The sequence below is a fragment of the Hylobates moloch genome, unplaced genomic scaffold (genome assembly GCF_009828535.3).
Source record: "Hylobates moloch isolate HMO894 unplaced genomic scaffold, HMol_V3 SCAFFOLD_14, whole genome shotgun sequence".
Lineage (NCBI taxonomy): Eukaryota > Metazoa > Chordata > Mammalia > Primates > Hylobatidae > Hylobates > Hylobates moloch.
This window is the reverse complement of record NW_026652289.1, coordinates 73,705,894-73,732,600: the sequence shown is the minus strand read 5'-3', so window position 1 is coordinate 73,732,600 and position 26,707 is coordinate 73,705,894. Positions and strand designations below refer to the sequence as shown.

The following is a 26,707-nucleotide window of genomic DNA, read 5'->3' as shown; positions in this document are numbered from 1 at the left end:
GGAGCCTGAGACAGAGACAAGAGACAAAGGGAGGCATAGGGGACATGGGGGCCCGTGGCACCTCAGCAAGAGGCCAGGCAGAGGAAGAGAGGAAAGGCAGAGACCAGGGCAGTCAGCTCTCAGCTGCCCCTGCTCCCATCCCAGGAAATTTCCTTGCCCAATAGGTCTCTCTTGGCCTCATCCTCTCTGAGATGTCAGGCAGGGTCTGTCTGAGTTGATTTGCTGGCCAGGCTGTTCCTCTGGCTGGACAACATTTGCCACCTTAAGAGGGCCCTCCCCTAATAACAGTGATCAAATTGTTGCCACCCTGACACACACACACACACACATACACACACCCCGCTCCTTGCCCTTGATTCCATGTTACCCCAAACTCATCATAAATATCTACTCAGCCTCACTTCGCCCAGGCGGTGAAATGGGCATTGGAACAGTGAGCAGGGTTGATTTTCAAATTGCAGCAAAATCTAGGGAATAAGTGTGAATCTCAGAGATGATGAAGCCCCTGGAGGTAATGAATGGGCAAGAAGAGGGAAAAGACAGACTGAACAGTGAGTACCAAACAAGAGTGTGGGGGCAAGAGGGTGGGAGAAGGGATCAGGGAAGAGAGAGACACGCTCAGCGCTCTGACCAGGGCAAGCCAGAGGAGCGGTAACAGGAGGGCTGGGCCAACTGGACTGGCCTTCAGGGCCTGGCAGGGAACCCTGCCTCCAACATGAGTGCCATGATTTCCCATCTTTGAAGTGTCTCCAAGGCTTTGAGGGAGGCTTCTCAGGGTCTTTGAATTCTTTGTCGTTCTTCTTAGCATTTTCTTTTTTCTTTTTCTTTCTTTCTTTTTTTTTTTTTTTGAGGTGGCATCTCGCTCTGTTGCCCAGGCTGGAGTGCAATGGCGTGATCTCGGCTCACTGCAACCTCCGCCTCCTGGGTTCAAGCTGTTCTCCTCCTTCAGCCTCCCGAGTAGCTGGAATTACAGGCGCCTGCACCATGCCTGGCTAATTTTTTTGTATTTGTAGTAGAGACAGGGTTTCACCATGCTGGCCAGGCTGGTCTCCAACTCCTGACCTCAGGTGATCCGCCCGCCTTGGCCTCCCAAAGTGCTGGGATCACAGGTGTGAGCCACCATGCCCAGCCCAGCATTTTCTTCTTAGAAAATGATTAGGCTGTCAACACAGGAAACTCTGGGGCCGGGCCAGTCTCTCACCTGTCCTAACCTTGACCACAGTGTGGAAGGACAGTAGAGTCAGTGCCCCTAATGTCACCATGTTCCAAGGTCACATATGAGTGTTGAACAGGTGCCAGCCTGGAGCGTCCATTGCCCTGGTGCCCTCAGTCCAGAGAGCCCAGTGAGAAGCTGGGCCAAGAAGAAAGACCTGAATCCAAGAGAACAGTGGGTGGACATTCAGACTAGGCTGGGCTGAACTTGCCCCTGGGGAGAACCACTTCCCACACTGGGCCACAGAGGCCGAAATGTCAAAACCAAGGGTCCCGCACAGCCCTGGAAGGCGGATCCTGGCCTGGGCGGGAAAGGGACTGTGCCAGATGCTCATGCGCTGCCTCACATCCCTCCAGCCCATTTCCGTGACCAGCTGCAGCTGCAGCGGATGCTTCTGGTACATGCCCAGTTTCCCACCTCTCTCCTCTGCATGAGGCTTTTCTCAGCCCCTGCAGGGCTGCCTGAAAGTGGCAGGGGCTTAATACTCCAAAGAGCAAACCTCAACCAATGAAGGATGGGCATTGGTGGAACTACAACCCAGATGTGCCCCATCAGTCAGTGGCAAAATTCTGAGCTGTAATCTTTTTTTTTTTTTTTTTTTTGAGACGGAGTCTCGCTCTGTCACCCAGGCTGGAGTGCAGTGGCTCCATCTCGGCTCACTGCAACCTCTGCCTCCCGGGTTCAAGCAATTCTCCTGTCTCATCCTCCCAAGTAGCAGGGACTACGGGCACACAGCACCACACCCGGCTAATTTTTGTATTTTTAGTAGAGACATGGTTTTGCCATGTTGGCCAGGCTGGTCTCGAACTCCTGACCTCAGGTGATCCACCTGCCTCAGCCTCCCAAAGTGCTGGGATTACAGGCCACCGTGTTCAGTCTGAGCCATGATCTTTATGTCTCCTCAGAGTGATCCCAGGGCGACAGCCCTAACTACCCACAGTGGACCTACTCAACACAGGGAGCTGTCTCATTCTCCTCACTCCCTCACTCCTGCTCACCCCCTAAAATCAGCCACCTACATACAGGTCCTTGTCTCATGGTACATGTTCAGAGAACATAAAACAGCACAAGAGCAACCCTTTTGTGATCTTCCAGCCCAAGAGTCTGTCCCTCAAGGTTGGGCTAAGATAAGAACTGTTGGAGGGCTCTGCCTCTGACCACTGATTGGTAGGTGATCAGGTGTTTGTCATTACTATCTAGGGAGGAGAAAGAAGAATTCACCAGCTCTCTCTCCCAAATGCTGGGGAGACCAGGGCTGACTTACCAGCAGCAAGCCCCCATAGGTCTCCAGTGGCCAACCACAGATTTTCATAACTGGAAAGGACCTTAGGGGTGACCTGATCCAACTTTCTACACAGTGCAGGAATCCCCTTTACAACCTCTCTGACATCTGCTTACACACCTCCAGTGACAGGGAATTACTATCTTCTACAAGGCCACCCTATTGTTGAACAGCTATTAGAAAGTTCTTAACACTGAATGGTAATTGGTCCTCCTGAAACTCCCTGCTATTGGTCCTAGTTTGTCCTTTGTACTTCAGTGTCTCAGCTTTCTACCCAATACTCCTCCAAATATTTTACAGCCAACTGGGTCTCTCTTAAATCTCTTTTCTATGGAAAACAATCTTATTGTCTTGTCCTGTCTTCAAATGACTCGATCTTCTGAGCCTACTCACCCTGGACCCCTCCTCTAGGGAGCATTGCAGTTTGTCAATGTCCCTCTGTAGGAAAAGACCCTGTTGCGTGGCAAAAATGGCACCATCTTGAAGCAAAACTGCCATAATGACTGATGTTTGACTCCTGCATACCAAGGCATTCCTGTGGCAAGGTCAAGAAACAATGCCTGGGCTGGGCACGGTGGCTCACGCCTGTAATCCCAGCACTTTGGGAGGTTGAGGCGGGAGGATCACGAGGTCAGGAGATGGAGACCATCCTGGCTAACACGGTGAAACCCCGTCTCTACTAAAAAATACAAAAAATTAGCCGGGTGTGGTGGCGGGCGCCTGTAGTCCCAGCTACTCGGGAGGCTGAGGCAGGAGAATGGCATGAACCCAGGAGCGGAGGTTGCCACTGCACTCCAGCCTAGGGGACAGAGCGAGACTCCATCTAAAAAAAAAAAAAGATGCCTGGCCAGGTGGGGTGGCTCATGCCTGTAATCCCAACACTTTGGAAGGCCAAGGTAGGAGGATTGCTTGAGCCCAGGAGTATGAGACCAGCCTGGGCAACATACTGAGATTTCTTTTCTTAAAAAAAAAAAAAAAAAATTAGCCAGGGGTGTAGTCCCAGCAAACTCAGGGAGGCTGAGGAGGGAGGATAGCTTGAGCCCGGGAGGTTGAGGCTGCAGTAAGCTGTGATAATGCCACTACACTCTAGCCTGGGTGACAGAGCCAGACTCTGTCTAAAAAAAGAATAAAATGGAAAAGAAAGAGAAAAAAGAAAAGAAAGAATGCCTGTAGCATAAATAACCCCTCATAAAGATGCTTATCTAACCTCCCCAGTGGTCATGAAACTTGCAATAAAGTCTGAGGTGTGACCAGCTGCACATGTTTTTCCCTAAAAGCTTGTTATATAAAGGATACTTTCTGGAGAGCAGGCATGGAAATCACCATCTCGTGACTACCCAAGGTATGGCTTCTGTGCATAAGTTTCTATTAAGTATTTCTGAGAAACTACATTCGTCAGCCTCTCTCTCTGTTTTGTTTTGTTTTGTTTTGTTTTGTTTTGTTTTTTGAGACAGAGTTTCCCTCTGTTGCCCAGGCTGGAGTGCAGTGGCATGATCTTGGCTCACTGCAACCTCTGCCTGCTGGGTTCAAGAGATTCTTCTGCCTCAGCCTCCTAAGTAGCTGGGAGTACAGGCGTACGCCACTGTGCCCAGCTAATTTTTGTATTTTTGGTAGAAACGGAGTTTCACCATATTGGCCAGGCTGGTCTTGAACTCCTGACCTCGTGATCCACCCACCTCAGCCTCCCAAAGTGCTGGGATTACAGGTATGAGCCACTGCGCCCGGCCTTCTCAGCCTGTTTCTTTGGCCCCTCAGCTCTCTTGACCTTTAGGAGTAGGTTTGTATAGACCTGCTCACTGCAGAACATCCTCTTACAATGTTGTCTCCAGATGATGCTTTCAGAGAGGCATGACCACTGCAGAATATATTTTTACACTACTATGTCCCACTATTGATTCCTAGAATTATAACTTTTTTTTTTTTTTAGCAGTACATAACACTGCTGACTCCATTGAACTGTTAAGACACTGAATACCTGTTCGGGGTTTTCCATACCACTTTCCCCTTTCTTCAGCCGACAGCAATCCTCTTTCACTTCCCATTCTCCGACGGTTCTGGCGGGACTGTTTACCACAGTATCCTGTACCCCTAACCATAGATCTTGCCCTTGTCATAGTCAGTGCTCCAATGATGAGCATGTGACCCAGGCCAAGCCAATCTGAGTCCCTCCCTTGGAATGTACTTATTTCTTTGAGACAGGATCTTGCTGTGTCGCCCAGGATAGAGTGCAGTAGGGCAATCATAGCTCACTGCAGCCTCGACCTCCTGGGCTCAAGCAATCCTCCCACCTCAGCATCCTGAGTAGCTGGACTACAGGCATGCAGTACCACGCCAGGCTAATTTTTAAATTTTTTTTGTAGAGACGGGATCTCTTTCTGTTGCCCAGGCTGGTCTCAAACTCCTGGGCTCAAGTGATCCTCCCACCTTGGCCTCCCAAAGTGCTGGGATTGTTAAGCCTAAACCACTGTGCCGAGCCCCCTGGGATCTATTACATGGGGTTGGAAAGTGTTGTCTTTCCTCTGGAGTTCCTTAACTGGAATGATGTCAGCCCAGAGCTCCCTGTGCTATACCAACACACAGAGAGAGTCAACAGTGGGAGGAAGAGAGGCTAAAGATACTGCTGGAGTCCTGAGGTCCAGCTAACTGAAGCCAGCTCTATATGTCTTAGGCTAGAATTGAGTCTGGCTGGGATTTTTTTTTTTTTTTTCAATAGCCTTGGAAAACTTTCCAGAGTCTGGCTTCTTGGCTTCTGTCACTAGAACAAACTAATAAATACTCTTTTCTTCTCTGTCCTCTAGTTGTGTAGTTAATTTCTGATCCCAAATGAAAGATTTCACATTTATCTGTATTATGTTTCATACTTTGTCCCATCACTCTAGTCTATAGAAAAATTTTAGAATTGTTATTCTTTTATTCAATTACCTACTCCTCTCACTTTTGATAAGGTGACCTTCTATTCACTCAACCAAATCATTGATAAAAATGTTGAGCTGAACAGAGGAAAAATAAACCAACAACATGTCAGTTTATCAATAAAAGAGTTTACCTTTGGGATGATTGTTCAAACAACTGCGAGTCTCCTCTACCATACTCTTACCCTACGTACACTCCGCATCCGGTCTGCCTTGATCAGGCACCATGCTGAAGACCACACTGCACCTTGACATTCTGCTGAGCCAATATTTGATGGTCTCATCCCCAAAGGATGTAAGATTAAAGAACCAAAACTGGTCCTGGAGATATCTATTCTTTAAAATGCTCATAAACTCTCAGTAACCTATCTCCTTTCTTGTGCACACACACACACACACACACACCACACACAATCCCTCTCACCTTTGCCTCCTCCCTCTCTACTTATCTGCTAAAGAAGTAATTTTTAAAAGTGGATTAGGTCAACATGAAGGGAGGAGAGAGTTTGTTTGGGAAAAGAAAACCTTTACTTTAGAGCAATGTGTGACACAACACTTGGGACAGAGGAGGTGGAGAGAATGGGGGGAGATGAACATCTCTCTGCCACACATTGACTAATGGGAATAGTACATTGAGGGCTTAGGAAAGGCTGGGGCTGGAGGCTAGGGAATCCAGGAGCAGAGGCCCACTACTGTTCCACTTTGGCCTGTAGGAGGTGGTGTGGGGTACTAGCGGAGAGCACAGGTGCTGGAGAGCTAGGGCTTGGCTCTCCATCCTGGCACCACCACCTGCTAACCACCCACTACTACCTGCTGAGAGCCAGCAGCTCCCAAGACAGACTCGGGTGCCACACTTCCCTCCACTCAGTGACTAAGCCTCAGTGGTTCTCCTTGCAAATGCTCCCATATCCACTTCTCTCTAGCCTTGCTGCCACACCTCATTCACGTAACTATCATCTCTTCAAAGATTTATTCTGCCTCATTCTCTCTCTTCACCTTCTGAGACTGGAATCACATGTATATTAGACTGTTATTGTCCCACAGCTCTTACAGGTTTTGCTTTGTTTTGCTTTTCCCCCATCCCAGTTTCTCTTTGTGTTTTAGTTCAGAGAATTTTTATTGAGCAGTTCAAGTTCACTGGTTCTTCACCTATGCCTACCTACTGAAAAGCCTGTGGAAGCAATTCATCTCTAATATCATGTTTATTTCTAGCATTTCCGTTTGACTTTATTTTTTCTTTTTCTTTCCTTTTTTTTTTTTTTTTTTTTTTTTTTTTACCCTGTCACCCAGGCTGGAGGGCAGTGGCATGATCTTGGCTCACCGCAACCTCCGCCTTCTGGGTTCAAGTGATTCTCTTGCCTCAGCCTCCCAAGTAGCTGGGACCACAGGCACGAGCCACCATGCCTGGCTAATTTCTGTATTTTTTGGAGAGATGGGGTCTCATGTTGCCCAGGCTGGTCTCAAACTCCTGTGCTCATGTGCTCCTCCTGCCTCGGCCTCCCAAAGTGCTGGTATTACAGGCATGAGCCACCACGCCCAGCCCCATTTCACTTTCTCTTAGTTTCCATGTCTCTGCCAAAATTCCCTATCTGTTCATGCAAGTTGCCCACCTTTCCCCACTAGACCCCATAGTAATTATAATTATTTTAAGTCCCTCTGTGATAGTTCCAACATCTGTGTCATCTGTGAGTCTCGTTCTGTTGATTCATCTTCTGATAATGGATTGGGTTGTTTTCTTCTTGTCTTTTTATGTGTTTTGCTATTTTTTTTTATTTTTTTTTTTTGAGACAGAGTCTTGCTCTGTTGCCCAGGCTGGAGTGTAGTGGGGCCATCTCAGCTCACTGCAACCTCACTCTCCCAGGTTCAAGTGATTCTCCTGCCTCAGCCTCTGGAGTAGCTGGGACTACAGGCACACACCACCAACACCTGGCTAATTTTTGTATTTTTAGTAGAGACGGGGTTTTGCCATGTTGACCAGGCTGGTCTCAAACTCCTGACCTCAGGTGATCCACCTGTCTTGGCCTCCCAAAGTGCTAGGATTACAGGTGTGAGCCATAGCGCCTGACCTGTGTTTTGCAGTTTTTTAACTGAATGCCTATGGTGTATAAAACAGCAGAGACTGAGGTAAATCGTATCTGTATCTGGGAGTGGGGCTGCCTCTTCTGTCAGCCTGTTGGTCTGGGGGGTTGAGTCAGTCTTGTTACGAATTGGACAGGGTTTGGGTTTGGTTGTGCTCTCATTACCTTCAGTGCACCCCCGGTTTCAAATTCCTCTAGTGCTGGGCTGCTTAGAGTGGAGACTGGGGTGTCAGGGCTGTCCCACACTCAGCTTTTCAGCTGGCAGAAGACTTCTGTTTCTTGTGATCTGGTGCCAGGCTCAGGCAGGGCAGGGCAGGGTTGATTCTGTTACCCTGGCCCAGCTTCAGTCTTAAATAGATCCTAGGCACCTGAGCTTCAGCAGTGGGACTTTCTCAGTGTTTCTGTCCCTCTTCCCTATGGCAGCCAAACTCTGCCTCATATGTGATTCATCTGGGATTAGCCAAAATTCTTGCCCTCCCCACAACAGAGTGGACCTTCGCTTGAATCTTCAGCCCAGGACAGTTTCCTGCTTCTGCCCCTGGGTAGGGGGTTTCTGCTTCTAGTCCCAGGAGCAATGGGTCTTTGCCTGTTCAAGAAGGGCAAGAAGGTTTTGACACCTCACCAGCAGATAAGTTTTGCTTTTATTCCTCCCACTGAAGCAAAAGTTTGTTACCCCTCCCGCTGTGGCTTAAGGCTTTTTCTTAAAGGAGAGGATTGTGGAAGTTGAGGCTTTTTGCCTTCCATCAGCAGCCGCCTTGATCAACCTCTGCATGCATGCATCACCAAGGAAGAACAGTCCCTCCCTTTCCTGACCTGTTCCCACTTTTCCCCATGAACCCCAGGGGAGGCCTGTAGAAAAAAGGTTGCCTTTGCATGCACTCTCGTGTCTAGAATCCTATTCAGCTATTCTAAACTGACATGCTAGGCCACGTGTGGACTTTACAAATTTGTTAACATTTTTATTGTTTTTTTTTTTCTTACCCACTTGTAAGACAGCCACATCTTTGCCAAAGTTGAAACAGTTGATGTGTCACTATCTCTCCTTCTATTTCCTCTCACTCCTATTCATTTCTATGGACTCAGCTCCCCTAACACTATCTCTCCTTTATTTGGTTGCCTTGTGGCCTTGGCTTTCTGATGGGCTCAAGAAAAGTTACGATTTTGTACCTGCTTTTCCACATTGTTAGGATGGAAGGGACATTTTCTTGCAGTATTCTATATCCTAAGTGGAAAAAGTCCTCAAGTACGATCATCTCTTTCTTAGACAACTGCAACCACCTCACAGCTGGTCTCCTGCGTCCAATTTTGCCCCTCTCCCTACTGTAGCCAGCATAAGTATTAAATTCTGCAACCATCGCAGACTAGAGGGGGCTGCAAAATAAAATACTTAAAAATTAGCTACTTAAGGCCGGGCGCAGTGGCTCACGCTTGTAATCCCAGCACTTTGGGAGGCCGAGGCGGGCGGATCACGAGGTCAGGAGATCGAGACCACGGTGAAACCCCGTCTCTACTAAAAATACAAAAAATTAGCCGGGCGTGGTGGCGGGCGCCTGTAGTCCCAGCTACTCGGAGAGGCTGAGGCAGGAGAATGGCGTGAACCCGGGAGGTGGAGCTTGCAGTGAGCCGAGATCGCGCCACTGCACTCCAGTCTGGGCGACAGAGCGAGACTCCGTCTAAAAAAAAAAAAAAGCTACTTAAAACCTGAAGCTTAGCTTATGGTGCATTGGTTATCTATTGCTGAGTAACAAATCAACCCAAAACTTAGTGGTTTAAACCATGACATTTATTTTTTTATTTTTATTTTTTTGAGATGGAGTCTCGCTCTGTCTCCCAGGCTGGAGTGCAGTGGTGTGATCTCAGCTCACTGCAAGCTCCTCCCAGGTTCACACCATTCTCCTGCCTCAGCCTCCCAAATAGCTGGGACTACAGGCGCCCACCACCACGCCCGGCTAATTTTTTGTATTTTTAGTAAAGACGGGGTTTCACCGTGTTAGCCAGGATGGTCTCAATCTCCTGACCTCATGATCCACCCACCTCGGCCTCCCAAAGTGCTAGGATTACAGGCGTGAGCCACCGCACCCGGCCAACCATGACATTTATTGAATCTGCAGGGCTTTGCAGGGACAGCTTGTCTCTGTACCACTTGGTGTCACCTGGGACAGCTTAAAAACTGGGGGGTGAAATCATTTGAATTACTTACTTACATGTCTGATGCCTGGGGTGGGAAGACTCAAATAGCTGGGACTCCCTGGGCTTCTCTACCTCTCTGTGGCCGACTTCTTACATGCCGGCTCAGAACTACCAAGGAGCATGCTGAGAGAGAGAGAGAGAGAGAGACCCCAGGTGGAGTGCTTTTATGACTTTGCCTCAGAAGTCCCATTATTTGTGCTGTACTCTATTAGCAAGGCAGTTACATAGGTCTGCCCAGGTTCAAAGGGAGGGAATATTGACCAAAGATCTCAGGGGAGGAGTGTCCACATCACACTGGAACATGAATGAGTGGGATGGGATACACTGATTTGGCCATCTTTGGAAAATATAATTTGCCATACATGATTCTACTTGTTCTGTAATAGTGAAAAAATAACAATAAAAATTGAAGTAGAAAATAAAAACAAAGAAAAACCATTTCACATAGACATGTATCGCTGCCAAGTGTGAATAACTTGTCCACCCTCAATCACTTTAATTATGGCAAACCCATGGCATACCTTCTAGATGTAAATCTTATCTTGTCACTGCCCCTCTTAAAATCAGCCATTAGCTCCCTGTTCTCCCACAATAAACTCCAAATTCCTTAACATGGTTTATAAAACCCTTCACACCTGGCCTTCTTTAGTAATTTCCACCCTCACCTCTCGTCTATCCCTCCTTTGTTCTTTGTGCTCCAGCTACACTGAACTACCTTCCATCCTCCAAGTTTCCTTTTGCCTTTAGGCCTTTGCACATGCTGTTTTCCTCTTCTAGGACTCCTCTTGGTCGCCGTGCTCTTACTCTTCTATTTCCTCTCACTCCTATTCATTTCTATGGACTCAGCTCCCCTAACACGGCCTCTCTCCTACCCCACCCCAACTGGTCTAGGGCTCTCATATCTCCTTCCCACGTGCTCTCAAAGCACCTTATGCTTACACCTTCCACAGAATTAATGAGGTAGGCTCTATTCCCCCCTCCATCATTCTATGTGGAAAGATGCCATTCTGCTTTATTTAACACCATGCACAGTGCCTGGAACATGGCAGGGGCTCAACAAATATTGGTTAGATGAATGAATCTCTGCCTTAAATAACCTATTTCTGGGTTCAAGTAAACAGCCCTCGCACAAACCTAACATCCCAGTGGCACTATCCTATCTTGAGTCTTATAACTGACGTAGGGCCAAGCTGGTTGGGATAATTTAGAATTTTCAAGAAAACCTTGCCTGCTTCATGTGGTTGGGGCTGTTCTCAGCCTTGGAGGCCTCCTTCCAAAACAGGGCCAGGGAGAGGCTCCAGGGCTTCCGTCTTCCAGCAATGGTCCTGGTGGGCAGGTCTGCCTGGAAGGGTGCACCTCGGCCACAGCTGGCGGGACGTTTGTTTACTTGCTGTGCCTACAGCCAGGGCCTATTTCTGGATCAGGTATTGGATGCATGCCTGTGTCACTCCAGCCCTGATCTCGCCAGGCACTGAGTGATGAGCATGTGTGTGTGCCAGGAGAGAAGAGCAGCAGTCCCTTAGGTTATCTGCCTGGCGGCAGCCCAGCATTCCCTGGGTGTACCAAGTCATTACGGCTTAGCCCCTGTTGGTGATTACCCTCCCCTGGCTCTAAGGCTTAGCACTAAATATTGCTCCATTTGCTCTAACTTCCTGTCTGTTTCACTAAGGAGGAAGAAGGAAAACAAGTCAGGGGTGATAAGTAAGACTCTACCAACTTACAAATCTTACTAGGTTGAGGAAGCCCTAACTGGAGTTCCTCGGAGTTTTCAGGGTCAAAGGAAACAGATCAGCATTTTAGGCCAATACTTTTTCCTATGGTTAGTCCTATTACTAAAAAGGAACTGGAACATGAAGAGGTCACTTGACTTATTTATGACCATCCAGTAAGCCACAAGACAGATAAAAGACAGCACCCAAGACTCTCAGTTTCAAATTGAGTGCCACTTCACTAGCCTAAGATAAATCTATATTAACAAGTTAGCTTTGGGAGCTAGTGGCAAATTTGGTTTTGGTAAATGGAGTTTTACCTTTTTTGAGAGCCATTGTTTACGCTGTCACCTCTAAATCAATTAAGAAACTATAGCTACAGCTCACTGGGTTCCCTTCCATGGAGTCGTGCAGAGCTCCTCTCACACCGCACCCAGGTTTACACATGGGCTAGAAACCATTCAACTTACAACTCCGTTTCAGTTCCTCTAAAGCGATTCTCCACCTTCTCATATTCCAATTTCTGTTTCTGAGGTAGAAAATGGGAAGTAGGGAAAAGGCAAAGCTAGAATCTTGCCTGAATGACAGAAACACTATTTTCGGGTACAGAAACATTCTCTTACCGTCCCATGATCTGCACTTTGGGAGAGTGTTTTGGGACCTCATTGCTTTTTTTTTTTCTTAAACTGTTGTTTCTGAGGAAGAATAATTTTTGTTTATCATGCAGGGAGAAGAAAAATTTCAGTTTTTCTTTCTTTAAAAAATCCATCCTGGGCCGGGCATGGTGGCTCAAGCCTGTAATCCCAGCACTTTGGGAGGCCGAGGCGGGTGGATCACGAGGTCAGGAGATCGAGACCATCCTGGCTAACACGGTGAAACCTCGTCTCTACTAAATATACAAAAAATTAGCCGGGCGTTGTAGTGGGCGCCTGTAGTCCCAGATACTCGGGAGGCTGAGGCAGGAGAATGGCATGAACCCGGGAGGCGGAGCTTGCAGTGAGCGGAGATCGTGCCACTGCACTCCAGCCTGGGGGACAGAGCGAGACACTGTCTCAAAAAAAAAAAAACAGGTTAACCATTAGTCAATGAAAAGAGAGGAAAAGGCCAGGCATAGTGGCTTGCACCTGTAATCCCAGCACTTTGAGAGGCCAAGGTGGAAGGACAGCTTGAGCCCAAAGGTTCAAGACTAACCTGGGCAAAATAATGTGACCCTGTCTCTACAAAAAAATATTTTTTAAAAATTAGCCAGGCATAGTGGCACATGCCTATAGTCCCAGCTACTCAGGGGAAGCTGAGGCAGAAGGATGGATTGAGCCTGGGAGGTTGAGGCTGTAGTGAGCAAATGATGGTCACTACACTCCAGGTTGGGTGACAGAATAAGGAGACCTTGTCTCAAAAAAACAAAAAAAAAATAAGGAAAAAAGAGGAGTGGCCAGGCACAGTGGCTCATGCCTGTAATCCCAGCACTCTGGGAGGCCGAGGGGGGCAGATCACCTGAGGTCAGCAGTTTGAGACCAGCCTCAACATGGAGAAACCCCATCTCTACTAAAAAAAAAAAAAAATACAAACTTAGCCAGGCATGGTGGTGCATGCCTGTAATCCCAGCTACTCGGGAGGCTGAGGCAGGAGAACTGCTTGAACCTGGGAGGCAGAGGTTGCGGTGAGCCAAGATCGCACCATTGCACTCGAGCATGGGCAACAAGAGTGAAACTCCATTTCAAAAAAAAAAAAAGAGGAAAGATATTTGATTATTACAATAAAAATATTCGTATCACTAAGCAAGTATATGGAACCACCTAATTGGTTCCTATTCTTTTGGGCAAGACAAATACTTGATTTAGAAATGAGCAAACAACAGCCGGGTGTAGTGGTTTGCACCTGTAATTCCAACTACTCAGGAGGCTGAGGTGGGAGGATCACCTGAGCTCAGGAGTTTGAGGTTACAGTGAACTATACGATTGTACCACCCCACCACACTCCAGCCTGGGCAACAAAGTGAGACTCTGCCTCAAAAAAAAAAAAAAAAAAAAAAAAGCAAATGTTCTCAGAAGATTTATTTATTTATTCTATTTTTTCTTTTAGCTCCTCTCTCGATCAGATTTTTACAGCCACTCTACTGATCATTAGGGATTTGTAAACTATTACCCAGGAAGAAGGCCCATGGAGCTAAGGCCTCAGAACACCAAAGTCTGGACTGTCTGAGGGCACATGCTAATAACAGGAGGCTGGCAAAGTGGCCAGCTCCCGTGACTTTGCATGCATTTGTCTTTACCTCCCGCTGCCTGGGAACATCCCTCCGGGAGCAATCGAGTCAACAGCACCACAGACACTGCTATTCTGTTGAGAAAAGTTTTATATGGAAACACATACTGATCACGAACACAATAAACAGGGAGGGAAGCTCGGGCTCAGCCAGGAAAGCTGCCACAAGGAAGACGTTTGGAACTATCCAGGAGTAGTGTCAAACACTAACACCATATTTACAAGTCTAATTTGGAACCTGGCCCTTTTTAAGTGCAGGAGGAAGTTGGAGGAGAAGCCATGCATGAAATAAAAAATATATATACACAGACATAAACACCCACATTTTCACACTTCTTTTGCCCATTTTCTCCACAAGGAACAATTGAGAGAAAGAAGCCCAGCCTCTCTCCCTGGAGTCTGTATTCTTACTACAGATTTGTTAGAGAAGCCCCAGATGGGGCTTGGATTCAAGGAGCAGACTTCACTCTTACTGGCCCCACTCATGTGACAATTCACCAAGGGAATGCTTGGGACACAAGCATGAATGACCAGAAGAGGCAAGAAAATATATGGCTCACTTAACTTACACATTACACAAAAGAGGCCTCAGTTTCTCCAAGTACTTTCACATTCGATCCTTAGCAGACTTCTAACCTGCAGTGACAGAGCTCAGCCAAGCTGTGAGACACAGAGGAAAGCAGCATTTTGATCCAGCGTGCACTGGGTCAGTCACTTCATCCAAGACAGTCACACATGCCAGCCCCAAGTAAGTCCCTGGGGGCTTGCAGCTGTTTTCTTTGTGAGTGGAAATTTGGGTTTTTTCCTTCAGTGGTTTTCTCCCTGCTGCTGTCACTGAGCTCCACGCTGCTCCCTCTGGACCCGAGACAGCTGCTTGGCGTGTGTGTGTGTGTGGTGTGTGTGTGTGTGTGTGTGTGTGTGTGTGTGTGTGTGTTGCTCGGTTCGGGGGGTGTGTGTGTGTGTGTGTAATTCACTGTTCTGCTGCTGCTGGCTTGTCCCCGGCTGATGGCTCGTCCTCAGCCACTGGCTTCTCAACCTGTGACTCTGGAGGAATCAGATACTGGACCTCCTCTGTGCTGATGGCTACTTTATCCGGCTGGAGCCACCTCTTGAAATGTTCCAAAGTGCTATGAAAGGGCAGAATAAAAGGGTGGCTGTGTCAGACCTCACTGATTAATTACTTAATGATTATCTCAGTTACTCAAACACTACCTTCCCGCCCACCAGCAATTTCTTCCTACAATTGTTTTTCACCGCTAACCTGGGGAGTACAAGGATACTCTTATGGCAGCTGTGCATCCTGGCAGCTCTGCGCATAATTTACCCCATAGTGGGCACTTCGGCTACAGGCAGCAGCAGGCCCCCTTCAAATGCAGAGCCTCTGAAGGCTTGATGAGAACCGCTGAAGAGTTTATGCCTCAGTCCTAAAGACTTAAAGATAGGTCTTTTTTCACTCAAAACAGGAGAGGAGAGAAACTGTCAAGGGGAAGAAACACTCAAATAAATACCAAATTATTACTGAGGCAGAAATCTGAGTGTCTTTTGCCTCTTATAGCTGAGGCAGTCTGGGACTCAATTATAGCACTTACTTGCACTAAGTGATTTTTTTTTGTGGGGTTTTTTGTTTATTTCATCCTATAGCAAGTCCCAAAGATAAAAACATCTGAGCAGCAAATATTCCCCACAAGAGAATGACCACTATGCCAGAGGGCTCTTTGTCTGGATCTGTAGGGAGAGGGGAGATGTAATTGTCAAGCTCAAGGTCCCCTACCCGCCTTCCTTACAGGACCCTATATCCTAAAGCTATTAGACATTCACAGTAAAATATAAATGACTAGAAATAATGTAAACCTTATTCTATGCTCCTCAATAGCACAAAGTCTTAACCCAAGAAAGAATTCCATAACAGCAGATTTTAGGCATCTCTTGGTGTATGGGGAAATTTATGTTTTGGATAGTTGGATTTCTCAGCCCATTACTCCCTTGCCAAAAGCATACCACAAGGAGGATCACCTGCCTGGCCCTCACATACGTGAAGACCTATACAACCCCATTGTAAAATGGCCTCTGTTTAAAAGATAAACTTTGAAGAACTAGTGTTTCCTGGTGTTTGTTCTGGATAATGATAGAAAGAAACATTCCCACAGATGTAGGCTCTGGGGAAAAATCTAAATGTCAGAGGGCAATGAGAGCAGCTGATTAACTCTAGTCCTCACAGCTCAGGGGAATCAGGTGTGACACAGCATTTAATCTTCATTTACCACACTTTTCATCAAATTGTTCAAATTATTTCCATAGAGAAGGGAAATCCACATTATTTTACATATTGATAAATACATAGGAACATGCTAATCTGATTTCAGAGAAAGAGGATTTCTACCTGAAAATGACACAGGAGAAAGTTTTGTCTTCTCAGAGCTGGAGAGAAGAGAGGTATTCAGGGGAGAGAATATAAGTAAACACCAAATTATCAGTGGGTCAGGAGTCTGCATCTTCAAATCTCCTATGTTTGGAGCAATTTAAGACTTAATGGCCGGGCGCGCCCGCTTGTAATCCCAGCACTTTGGGTGAAACCCCCTCTTCAAAATACAAAAAATTACGGGTGGTGGCGGGCCCTATTCCAGGGTGGGCAGAGAGTTAGGGAGCCGAGATCGCGCCACTGCACTCCAGCCCGGGCGACAGAGCGAGACGCTGTCTAAAAAAAAAAAAAAAAAAAAAGACTTAATTAGGTTGGACCTTTAGAGATAGAAAAGAGCAAAATGTATACAATTTCCTGAACCCTCAGAGGAGAGTTGGCCTGATCTTAGATGCTACGCTGATTTCTGAAGCATCTAGAGGCACGCTGATTGAGCATTTGAGATAATGTAAGTGAAAGTATTTTACACATTTGCAAGTAAATGTACCTATGAAGTTTTATTCACATACTGCCCTGATTTCCGCAGCAGTACTTCTTCTGACATGATGGGACTCTCAACACCAATGTCCATATGCTGCAAACTCAAGTTAAATCACATTCCCCTAAGACCTTTTGTTAAAATTCAATTTTTTAATCCCCCCGTTGATTTTTACTTTGAATAATTTCTTACCAAACTCTAAAATTCTGTAGGAAGGATAATATTAGTAACAGCCAACACTTCTATAGTGCTTACCATGTGCTAGGCATTGTTCTATACCCTTTACAAATAGTAACTCATTTAACCCTCATAACAACTTATGAGTTAAGAGCTGATTGCTCCCATTTCACAGATCAGGAAACTGAGGAACACACAGGTTACTTACCCAAGAACATACAACCAGTAAGTGGCAGAGCCGATTTCCTGAGTGTCGAGCCCCATTCCTGCTCATTGTGGCAGGGCAGCATGCCCTCTCTATCTTTCTGCATCTAAACTACTTGCAGGTACTGTCCAAGTCCTGCCTCCCTCTATGGCAAAACACCAAAGCCAGGAGGGAGCTCAGCGGTCTCTCAATTCCCAAAGCACGTTCTGTCACTTCTACTCAACTGGCCCTTCTCTTATTACTGCCTGGTATTGTTAGGTATGTCTTTATATATATTTGTCATCTGCCCTCAAGTAGTTTTGAGGACAAAAACAAATGGGTCTAAAACTTCCTTATACCATTCCCTCCATGACGCCAAGCACAGTGCTATCACACAGTGGATGCTTAATAAATTCATTAATTTAGTCTACATAAATTCATTGAGTGGCTACAATCTGACAAAAATTCTGTAAGGCAGGCTGGGTGCCGTGGCTCATGCTTGTAATCCCAGCACTTTGTGAGGCCGAGGCAGGCAGATCACCTGAGGTCAGAAGTTTGAGACCAGCCTGGCCAACATGGTGAAACCCCATCTCTACTAAAAATACAAAAATTAGCCGGATGTGGTGGCACATGCCCGTAGTCCCGGCTACTCAGGAAGCTGAGGCACAAGAATCACTGGAACCCAGGAGGCAGAGACTGCAGTGAGCCAAGATCGTGCCACTGCACTCTAGCCTAGGCAACAGAGCGAGATTCCATCTCAAAAAAAAAAAAAAAAAAATCTGTAAGGCAGTGGAAATTCAGAGGTAAGAAGAGATGAAGAGATAGTTCCAGAAAATAATCTCTCTGAGGAGTAAATGGTTTTTCCTTTTGTTACAGTAACATGGTTTCCAAACCTCATGAGAAAGAATTCAAGAACATAAGAGAGACTGATTAGTTACTACTTTCTCAAGTTCATTGCATACTTAAAAATGAACACAATGGTTTATCCTTAACTCTATTCAATCTGTGACCAACATGTAGCTGCAGTATTTGCCTTTTGGCAAAAAAGTCTGTTCTTAAAAATCTACTGCTGGGCTAAAAACAAACAGAACAACTACGTAAAGGATGATTTCAGCTGGAACTAGATGGGGAATCGATTACCTCTCATCAGAATCAAGTCCATCCACAAAGAACTCGGAAGCTAACTTCTCCTGGAGGAACCGATCCCAGCATTCCTTCTTGGCTTGGGCCAGAGTTCGAAGCATGTCCTTGGAAGTCACTTCCTGATTTAAACCTTTGATTCTTCTTAGCTTCTTCTCTAGAGAAAGAAGTAGAGCTTAATAAGGAAAATGAGCATAACATGAAATTTTAACTAAATCTAAAACTCAAAATACCAACTTAAAAAATCTCTCACTGATGAGGACATCCACACTCCTTGCCAAAGAGATCATTTTTTAAGAACAAATAAAAGGGAATTGAACATTCTTCCTTTTTCCTTCACAAAGTCCTCACCCTGCATTGTATCAAAAAAATGTTTAACCTGAGAAAAGGGAAAAGCCATAGGTTCTCATAAATAAATCAATGGCATGTTTTCTTTGAAATCACGTAAGCCCAGCAGGTATCTCTCTAAGGAATGCTTGTTTTCTCTGGTTTGACATGTGTATACTACTGTCTTTTTTCAACTCCTTGAAAATAATCTCTCTGAGGAGTAAGTGGCTTTTTCTTTTTGTTACAGTAACATGAAGTGGTTTCCAAATCTCATGAGAAAGAATTAGAGAAAATGATGAAAGATCCAATGGTTCATTAGATATTAAAATTGACTTGATGAGAACTCAATAAGAGACCTTTAAAATCTCTATGTGTGATTAAATTCTTAATAAAAAGAATCTTCCAACATTTTTTAAAGTTGCTCAACTTGTGGCCTGGATGTTGGAGTCTAATAAAAACAAACGTCTTCTAATCCCATGACAGTGCTCCATATGGCTTCTTGATGATAGAAGTTAAATTACTCTTGTTTGCATTTTAACTCTAATTGTTTAACAGATTTCCCCTTTCGAAGAATACAAGAAAGGACATCACCATTTACCGTCTGCCTTAATTTAGTTTGCCTTCAACTATAAGTACATAGGTAAATGATGGCATGGTGGGGTGGTGAACATCAAGCTTAGAACCAATAGAAACTATGATTTGCAGTTCTGTTTTCATTTCTAAAAAAGTCACATCAGCCTACACCCACTGATCAAAACAAATACCTTTTGTTCCTGTTATTACCACCATGAGCTCACCCATGTAAAAAAAACCTGCAGTTGATAAATGTTAAATATTTGCAGGGTTTGTTTTCTCCTTGAGGATATAAAAAGGGTTATCCATAGCATACATTTAAGTTTTTAATTATTGCTGTTATCAGTGGATTTTCTTTGATATAGGTTATTTAGCAATAAAAACAATCTTCATATTGTCTGGCCTCAGTTGTCAAAGTGGAAGGTACTCTTTTGGGCCGGAAAAGGTCTTCCTCTCTCTAAGTATGCTGAGTCCCTGGTCAGGTGTGATTTCAATAGGGCAGGCAGAAACAGGCACTAACATGTCCTTGTCTGCCGCTGTCTCCCAGTCCGTGCCATAGGCAACCAGAAATGACTCTTATTTTCTTCAGAGATGAAAACTTCTTAACTGACTTTAGAAAAGATCATTAACTTTCCAAGCCAGTCTTCACTAATCAAAATCATCACTGTCTTCATTAAACTTTTTCTTTCTTTCTTTTTTTTTTTTTTTTGAGACGGAGTGTCGCTCTGTCACCCAGGCTGGATTGCAGTGGCTCGATCTCACTCAGCTCACTGCAAGCTCCGCCTCCCGGGTTCAAGCGATTCTCCTGCCTCAGCCTCCCAAGTAGCTGGGATTACAGGCGCACACCATCACACCTGGCTAATTTTTGTATTTTTAGTAGAGACAGGGTTTTGTCATGTTGGCCAGGATAGTCTTGAACTCTTGACCTCATGTGATCTGCCCGCCTCGGCCTCCCAAAGTGCTCTCTCTCTTTCTCTTCCTTCCTCTCTCTCTTTTTCAACAAGGTCTTGCTCTGTCACCCAGGCTGGAGTGCAGTGGCATGATCACAGCTCACTGTAACCTCGAACAAGTGCTAGGCTCAAGCAATCCTCCCCCACCTCAGCCCCGAGTAGCTGAGATTACAGGCATCTACCACTTCAGGCTAATTTTAAAAAATATTTTTGTAAAGACAGTCTCACTATGTTGCCCAGGCTGGTCTCAAACTCTTGGCTTACATGTGACCCTCCCACCTCGGCCTCTCAGAGCGCTGGGATTATAGGTGTGAGCCACCATGCCTGACTTTCATGAAAGTTTCTTAGAAGCCCTTGTCACAAAGTACCAACAAGCCAAGGGATCTGGTTCTGTAGCTTTATCCGATTGTTGCCTCTTCTCCTTATCATCATTAAACAGATGCTTTGGCTACCACATGCAGAATTTTCATCCCCTAGGCCATGGCTGCAAGCATTGCTATCCTATCTTTGGTGGCTTCCTGGCAAATTTCACCTTACTCCCTATCTTTCTATCACTTCACCTATGTTTTTCTCATATCTTTTTCCTCCAGTACATCATTAACAAAATCCCTTTTGTTTTTGCAAGATATTTCTTACCTATCATGCAGGCTCTCTTCTGACTCTTCTTTCTGTCTTTCCTCAGAAGCTCCTTCTACCTGAATTGCCTTTCCTTCCTCAAAAAATTATTCCCAGGTTTGTGGCTGATCTTCGACAAAGCATACAACAACATAAATTGGGGAAAGGACACCCTATGTAACAAATGGTTCTGGGAAAACTGGCTAGCCATGTGTAGAAGAATAAAACTAGATCCCTATATGTCACCTTATACAAAAATCAACTCAAGATGGATATAAGACTTGAAATCTTCAAAATTCTAAAAGAAAACCTAGGAAAAACTCTTCCAGACATTGGCCTAGGCAATTTTTATTTTGAGATGGAGTCTTGCTCTGTCGCCCAGGCTGGAGCACGGTGGTGCGATCTCGGCTCACTGAAACCTCCGCCTCCCGGGTTCAAGCGATTCTCCTGTCTCAGCCTCCCGAGTAGCTGAGACTACAGGTATGCGCCACCACGCCCAGCTAATTTTTGTATTTTTATTAGAGACGGGGTTTCACCATGTTGGCCAGGATGGTCTTGATCTCTTGACCTTGTGATCTGCCTGCCTTGGTCTCCCAAAGTGCTGGGATTATAGGCATGAGCCACCACGCCTGGCCTAGGCAAAGAATTTATGACTAAGATCCCAAAAGTTAATGCAACAAAAACAAAAATAAATAAATGGGATCTAATTAAACTAAAAAGCTTCTGTATAGCAAAAGAAATAATCAGAGTAAACAGACAACCCACGGAATGGGAGAAAGTATTTGCAAACTATGTATCTAACAAAGGACTAATATCCAGAATCTACAAGGTGCTCAAACAAATCAGAAAGAAAAAAACAATCCCATCAAAAAGTGGGCAAATGACATGAATAGACATTTCTCAATGGGATTTGAGAAGATATACAAATGGCTAACAGACATATTAAAAAATGCTCAAAATCACTAATCATCAGGGAAATGCAAGTCAAAATGGCGAGATACCACCTTACCCCAGCCAGAATGGCCACTATTAAAAAGTCAAAAAACAACAGATGTTGGCATGGATGTGGTAAAAAGAGAATCCTTTATACACTGCTGATGGGAATGTAAATCAGTACAACCTCTATGGAAAACATATGGAGATTTCTCAAAGAACTAAGAGTAAATCTACCATTTGATCCAGCAATCCCACTACGAGGTGTTTACCCAAAGGAAAAGAAGTCATTACATCAAAAAGACACCTGCACGCATGTTTCACAATTCATAATTGCAAAGATATGGAACCAACCTAAGTGCCCATCGAGCAATGAGTGGATAAAGAAAATACGGAATATATACACCATAGAACACTACTCAGCCATAAGAAAGAATAAAATAATGTCTTCTGCAGCAACTTAGATGGAGCTGGAGGCCATTATCCCCTAAGTGAAGTAACTCAGGAATGGAAAACAAAATGCCGTACGTTCTCACTTATAAGTGGGAGCTAAGCTATGGGTACACAAAGGTATACAAAGTGGTATATTGGCCAGGCATGGTGGTTCACACCTGTAATCCCAGCACTCTGGGAGGCCAAGGCAGGTGGATCATGAGGTCAGGAGTTCGAGACCACCCTGACCAACCTGGTGAAACTCTGTCTCTACTAAAAATACAAAAATTAGCCAGGCGTGATGGTGGGCGACTGTAATCCCAGCTACTCAGGAGGCTGAGGCGGCAGAATTTCTTGTACCCATGAGGCAGAGGTTGCAGTGAGCCAAGATCGTGCCACTGCACTCCAGCCTGGGCAACAGAATGAGACTCCGTCTCAAAAAAAAAACAAAACACAAAGTGGTATACTGGACCTTGGAGATTCAGAAGTTGGGAGGTTTGATGAGGGGTGAGGGATAAAAAACTACACATTGGGTACAATGTCCACTACTTGGGTGATGGGTGCACTAAAATCTCAGACTTCACCACTATACAATTAATCCATGTAGCCAAAAACTGCTTGTACACCAAAAGCTATTGAAATAAAAAAATTAGGGCCAAGCGCCGTGGCTCACACCTGTAATCCCAGCACTTTGGGAGGCCAAGGTGGGCCTTTTTCCCAGGTTTGGTCTTGTGAAACATGGATGGATCTCATGGTTGTTCCACAATAAAAGGATATTACAATTCTAAAGACTGCCCATCACCGCCCTAGACTGATATTTCTTTTTCCCCTAGCATGGGACAATTTGAATCTCTTTCCTGTGTTTGGAATCTCTCTAGATACTTATACTATGGCCACAGGACAGGGTACTGAAAATGTGTTCAGGAAATATTTTTAAAATAAAATGGCTAACAAGAGGCAGAATGAATCTTATGTCAATATGCTCCCATTCTCAACAATCAATCTATTTATGTAAGTTTTTCAAACTCCAGCATCAGAAATCCACATGTAGCCCTGGGGCCATCACATTTTCTTGCAGGATGGCATAAGGTTTAACACTTTTGAGTTATTTGAATATATGGGCAACCAACAGTAGGCAAGAGGGTTCTACAGAATGCGAAGAAATCAAACACAGAATTTAGATGAACTGGTCAGAGGCAGGAAGTGACAAAAACTGTTTTAAGAGCTGTTCGGGTAGTCACGGTGGCTCACGCCTGTAACCCTAGCACTTTGGGAGGCCGAGGTGTGTGGATCACCTGAGGTCAGGCATTCGAGACGAGCCTAGCCAACATGGTGAAATGAAACCCCATCTCTACTAAAAATACAAAAAATTAGCCGGGCGTTGTGTCAGGCGCCTGTAATCCCAGCTACTCGGGAGGCTGAGGCAGGAAATTCGCTTGAACCTGGGAGGCGGAGGTTGCCATAAGCTAAGATCGCGCCACTGCACTCCAGCCTGGGCAACAAGAGTGAAAGTCTCAAAAAATTAAAAAAAAAAAAAAAAAAAAAAAAACAAAAAAAAAAAAAAAAAAAAAAAAAAAAAAAAAAAAAAAAACTGTTCAAGGAAAAGGGGGCTGCTTCCCAACAGCCAGCTTGAAACATCCCTTAGAATTATATCTGACAGATACGTGTGACAGGAATAACAACAACACAAAAGAATAGGAAACCAAGTTTGATGTAACAGAACTTCAATATGCTTCCCTAGAGCCGTCAAACTTACCTAGAGATGCTAAATACACTTCTGAATCCTGCAAGGGAGCCCAAGGCTTTACAGCTGGCTGGACAGCAAAGTCAGCCACCTCCCTCTGGCCTTCACCTTCAGGGCAAGAATCCACAAAGGAGTCTGAGAAGGCATTGTTGGCACCATCTTCTTGGTCAGGATTTGGCAGACAGGAACAAATTTCAGCCCAGAGATCCTGGCCAGATCTTGTGGCTGTAGAGTCAGCGCTCTCAAACATTTTCATTTGGAATCTGAGCTATAAAACAGAAGCTCCAGTAAGAACTGGCTTTAAGAATACACCATAAGATTGGGCACAGTGGCTCACGCCTGTAATCTCAACACTTTGGGAAGCCGAGGCAGTCAGATCATTTGAGGCCAGCAGTTAGAGACCAGCCTGGGAAACATGGCAAAATCCCATCTCTACTAAAAATACCAAAATTAGACAGGTGTGGTGGCACATGCCTGTAGTCCCAGCTACTCCAGAGGCTGAGGTAGGAGGATCACCTGAGCCCAGGAGATAGAGGCTGCAGTGAGTGGTGATCACGCCACTGCACTCCCGCCTGGGTGACATTGTGAGGCCCTGTCTCATAAATAAATAAACAAAATAAAAATAAAAATGGAATTCCTACAAGCCATACACAAAAGGCAGATACTGTGATTCCACTTATATAAGGCACCTGAGTAGTCAAATTCATAGATACAGAAAATAGGATGGTGGGAGCTGGGAGGTAGAAAGAATGGGGAGTTACTGTTTAATGGGTACACATTTTCAGTTTGGGAAAATGAAAAAGTTCTGGAGATGGATGGTGGTTATGGTTGCACAACAATGTGAACATCACTGAATCATACACACAAAAATAGTTAAAATGGTCAATTTTATGCTACATAGATTTTAACACACACACACACACACACACACACACACACACAAATCTCTAGGGCATTTCCAGGGTGGACAACCAGCCTGCACTTTTCTCCAAAGATCTCCAAAATGCAACAGTTCTATCTCCAGTCAATTAAATTCTGTGTTTTTTTTTTTCTTTTTCCTTTTATTTATTTATTTATTTTTTGAGACGGAGTCTGGCTCTGTCGCCCAGGCTGGAGTGCCGTGGCGCTAACTCGGCTCACTGCAAGCTCCGCCTCCCAGGTTCACGCCATTCTCCTGCCTCAGCCTCCCGAGTAGCTGGGACTACAGGCCCTCGCCACCACGCCCGGCTAATTTTTTGTATTTTTTAGTAAAGACGGGTTTTCACCGTGTTAGCCAGGGTGGTCTCGATTTCCTGACCTCGTGATCCGCCCGCCTCGGCCTCCCAAAGTGCTGGGATTACAGGCGTGAGCCACCGCGCCCAGCCCCTAAATTATGTTTTCAACAGAACACAGACTAAAGGTCTTCCACAGTTCCATATACATGAAGATCCTGCTTGGTAAAAAGTGTCTGTCGGAGAGTACTGTCACAATGCAAGGGCTATGTGCTCAGCGCATGCAGTTCAGCCATATGTCTCATGTTCTTATTTTAATACAAACACTGAAAGGTAGATATTTTCACCATTTTACAGATGAAAAAACAAGTTCAGAAGGGTAACTTGCTCCAGGGCACATTACTGATATGTGGGGAATCCTTGACTGGAAACCAGATCTGTGCTGCTCCAGAATCCATGTTTTTATCAAATACCATCCTGCCTGTTTGGAAAATATAACGAAAGCAGCCCAAGCACGGGCAGGTAGGAAAAGCTACGCAAAGAGCCTGGAGGCTTTTATCACTATCTAGGCATATAAGATAGGCTGACACCTTCTTTCAAGAGGGGACTTACAAATCAGGAAGGCTGCCTGAGGCAAGGTCTGAATAATGCCAGGAGACAGAGCCCAGCCAGCGTAAAGGCCGGAAGTAAAAGGGACAGATATGCGACGGCGGTCCTGGGTGAACTGATGTCTAGCGCTACAGTGAACCCCCAACCCGAATTCGTCTGAAGCCACCCAAAACCAAAACTTTGCTCACACCAGAGCCCCGCATGGCCCCTTACCCCAGGGCAGGGCGTCCACAACCGCGAAGGAAATTCCGGCGTCCAGATCCCAGGCCTCAGTCGCTCAGGTCTCTAGGGCTCTCTGGACGGGATGAATCAGGTCCCAAGGCCTCTGTGTGGTATTCCGGGGCCGGGCCAGAGTGGGAGATCCAAAACGCTGGGCACCCCAGCCCCTCCTCACTTACCGCTACAGCTGCCCAGTAAACGCTTGGCTCAGCTCTGTCGCCTGCAGCCCGGAGGAAATCGGGAGGGGCGGAGTCCCCTAGTGACGGAGCCCAGGAGTCCTCCAACTACCTTCCCACCCGGCGATGTTCTGTGCGTCGATTGGTCGAGAGGAGCTCAGGGTGGTGAAGAAGTGAGGAGCAGCAAGAGGCGAGCGGTGGGCGGGGCTCTGGTTGCCGGGAAACTGTGGAGTCACGTGCCCTGAGCATTGCCCCTCCCCTCTCGAGGGCCGGGTTGATACCTTGCAGATCCAGGCTTCCAGTCCCTGCTTGGATAGCGAAGTCGTTTCCAAGTTTCCAGTTCACCTCCTCCACAATTCTCTCTGCCGGTGTTTGTCTTCTAAAAATTTCACCCCTTCGTTACCCAAGTTAGAGCACTTCCGCGGCTTCTTTCCTTACTCTCCCAGGAGACCCATGGTCTCATTCATCAAATTATGAAGCTTTCCTTCATTCATATAGTCAATAGATACCAAGCTCCTGCTGTGTTCTAAGCATTGTGTTAAGCGTGAATTTAAGACACATATGGGCCGGGCGCGGTGGCTCAAGCCTGTAATCCCAGCACTTTGGGAGGCCGAGGTGGGTGGATCACGAGGTCAGGAGATCGAGACCATCCTGGCTAACACGGTGAAACCCCGTCTCTACTAAAAAATACAAAAAAATTAGCCGGGCGTGTTGGCGGGCGCCTGTGGTCCCAGCTACTCGGAAGGCTGAGGCAGGAGAATGGCGTGAATCCAGGAGGTGGAGGTTGCGGTGAGCCGAGATCGCGCCACCGCACTCCAGCCTGGGGGACAGAGAAAGCAAAAAAAAAAAAAAAAAAAAAAAAAAAAAAAAAAAAGAC

At 45.8% G+C, this 26,707-nt stretch overlaps 1 protein-coding gene and 1 long non-coding RNA gene across 6 annotated transcripts in view; one reads left to right on the top strand and one right to left on the bottom strand.

Moving 5' to 3' along the window:
• LOC131381192 (uncharacterized) overlaps positions 1-13,576 on the top strand; it is a 63,030-nt gene extending 49,454 nt beyond the window's left edge. Inside the window, exon 4 of the long non-coding RNA XR_009209751.1 lies at positions 13,467-13,576. This is a non-coding gene — a long non-coding RNA (uncharacterized LOC131381192). The remainder of the gene's footprint in view (positions 1-13,466) is intronic.
• Positions 13,577-13,718: 142 nt separating this feature from the next.
• CCDC32 (coiled-coil domain containing 32) lies at positions 13,719-25,967 on the bottom strand. Of its 5 annotated transcripts, XM_058427695.1 has the most exons (5): positions 25,834-25,954; positions 25,649-25,730; positions 23,628-23,883; positions 18,042-18,198; positions 13,719-14,773 (listed from the first exon to the last, which is right to left on the bottom strand). In XM_058427695.1, the coding sequence occupies exons 3-5, from the start codon at positions 23,869-23,871 to the stop codon at positions 14,617-14,619; spliced, it is 558 nt and encodes a 185-aa protein (XP_058283678.1). In that variant the 5' UTR covers positions 23,872-23,883; positions 25,649-25,730; positions 25,834-25,954; the 3' UTR covers positions 13,719-14,616. The 5 variants fall into 5 exon arrangements, with proteins under 5 accessions (XP_058283678.1, XP_032030687.1, XP_032030683.1 ...); XM_032174796.2 differs by lacking the exon at positions 25,649-25,730 and having other exon boundaries at positions 25,834-25,967; XM_032174792.2 differs by having other exon boundaries at positions 23,628-23,878; positions 25,649-25,953.
• Between the last annotated feature and the right edge of the window lie 740 nt (positions 25,968-26,707).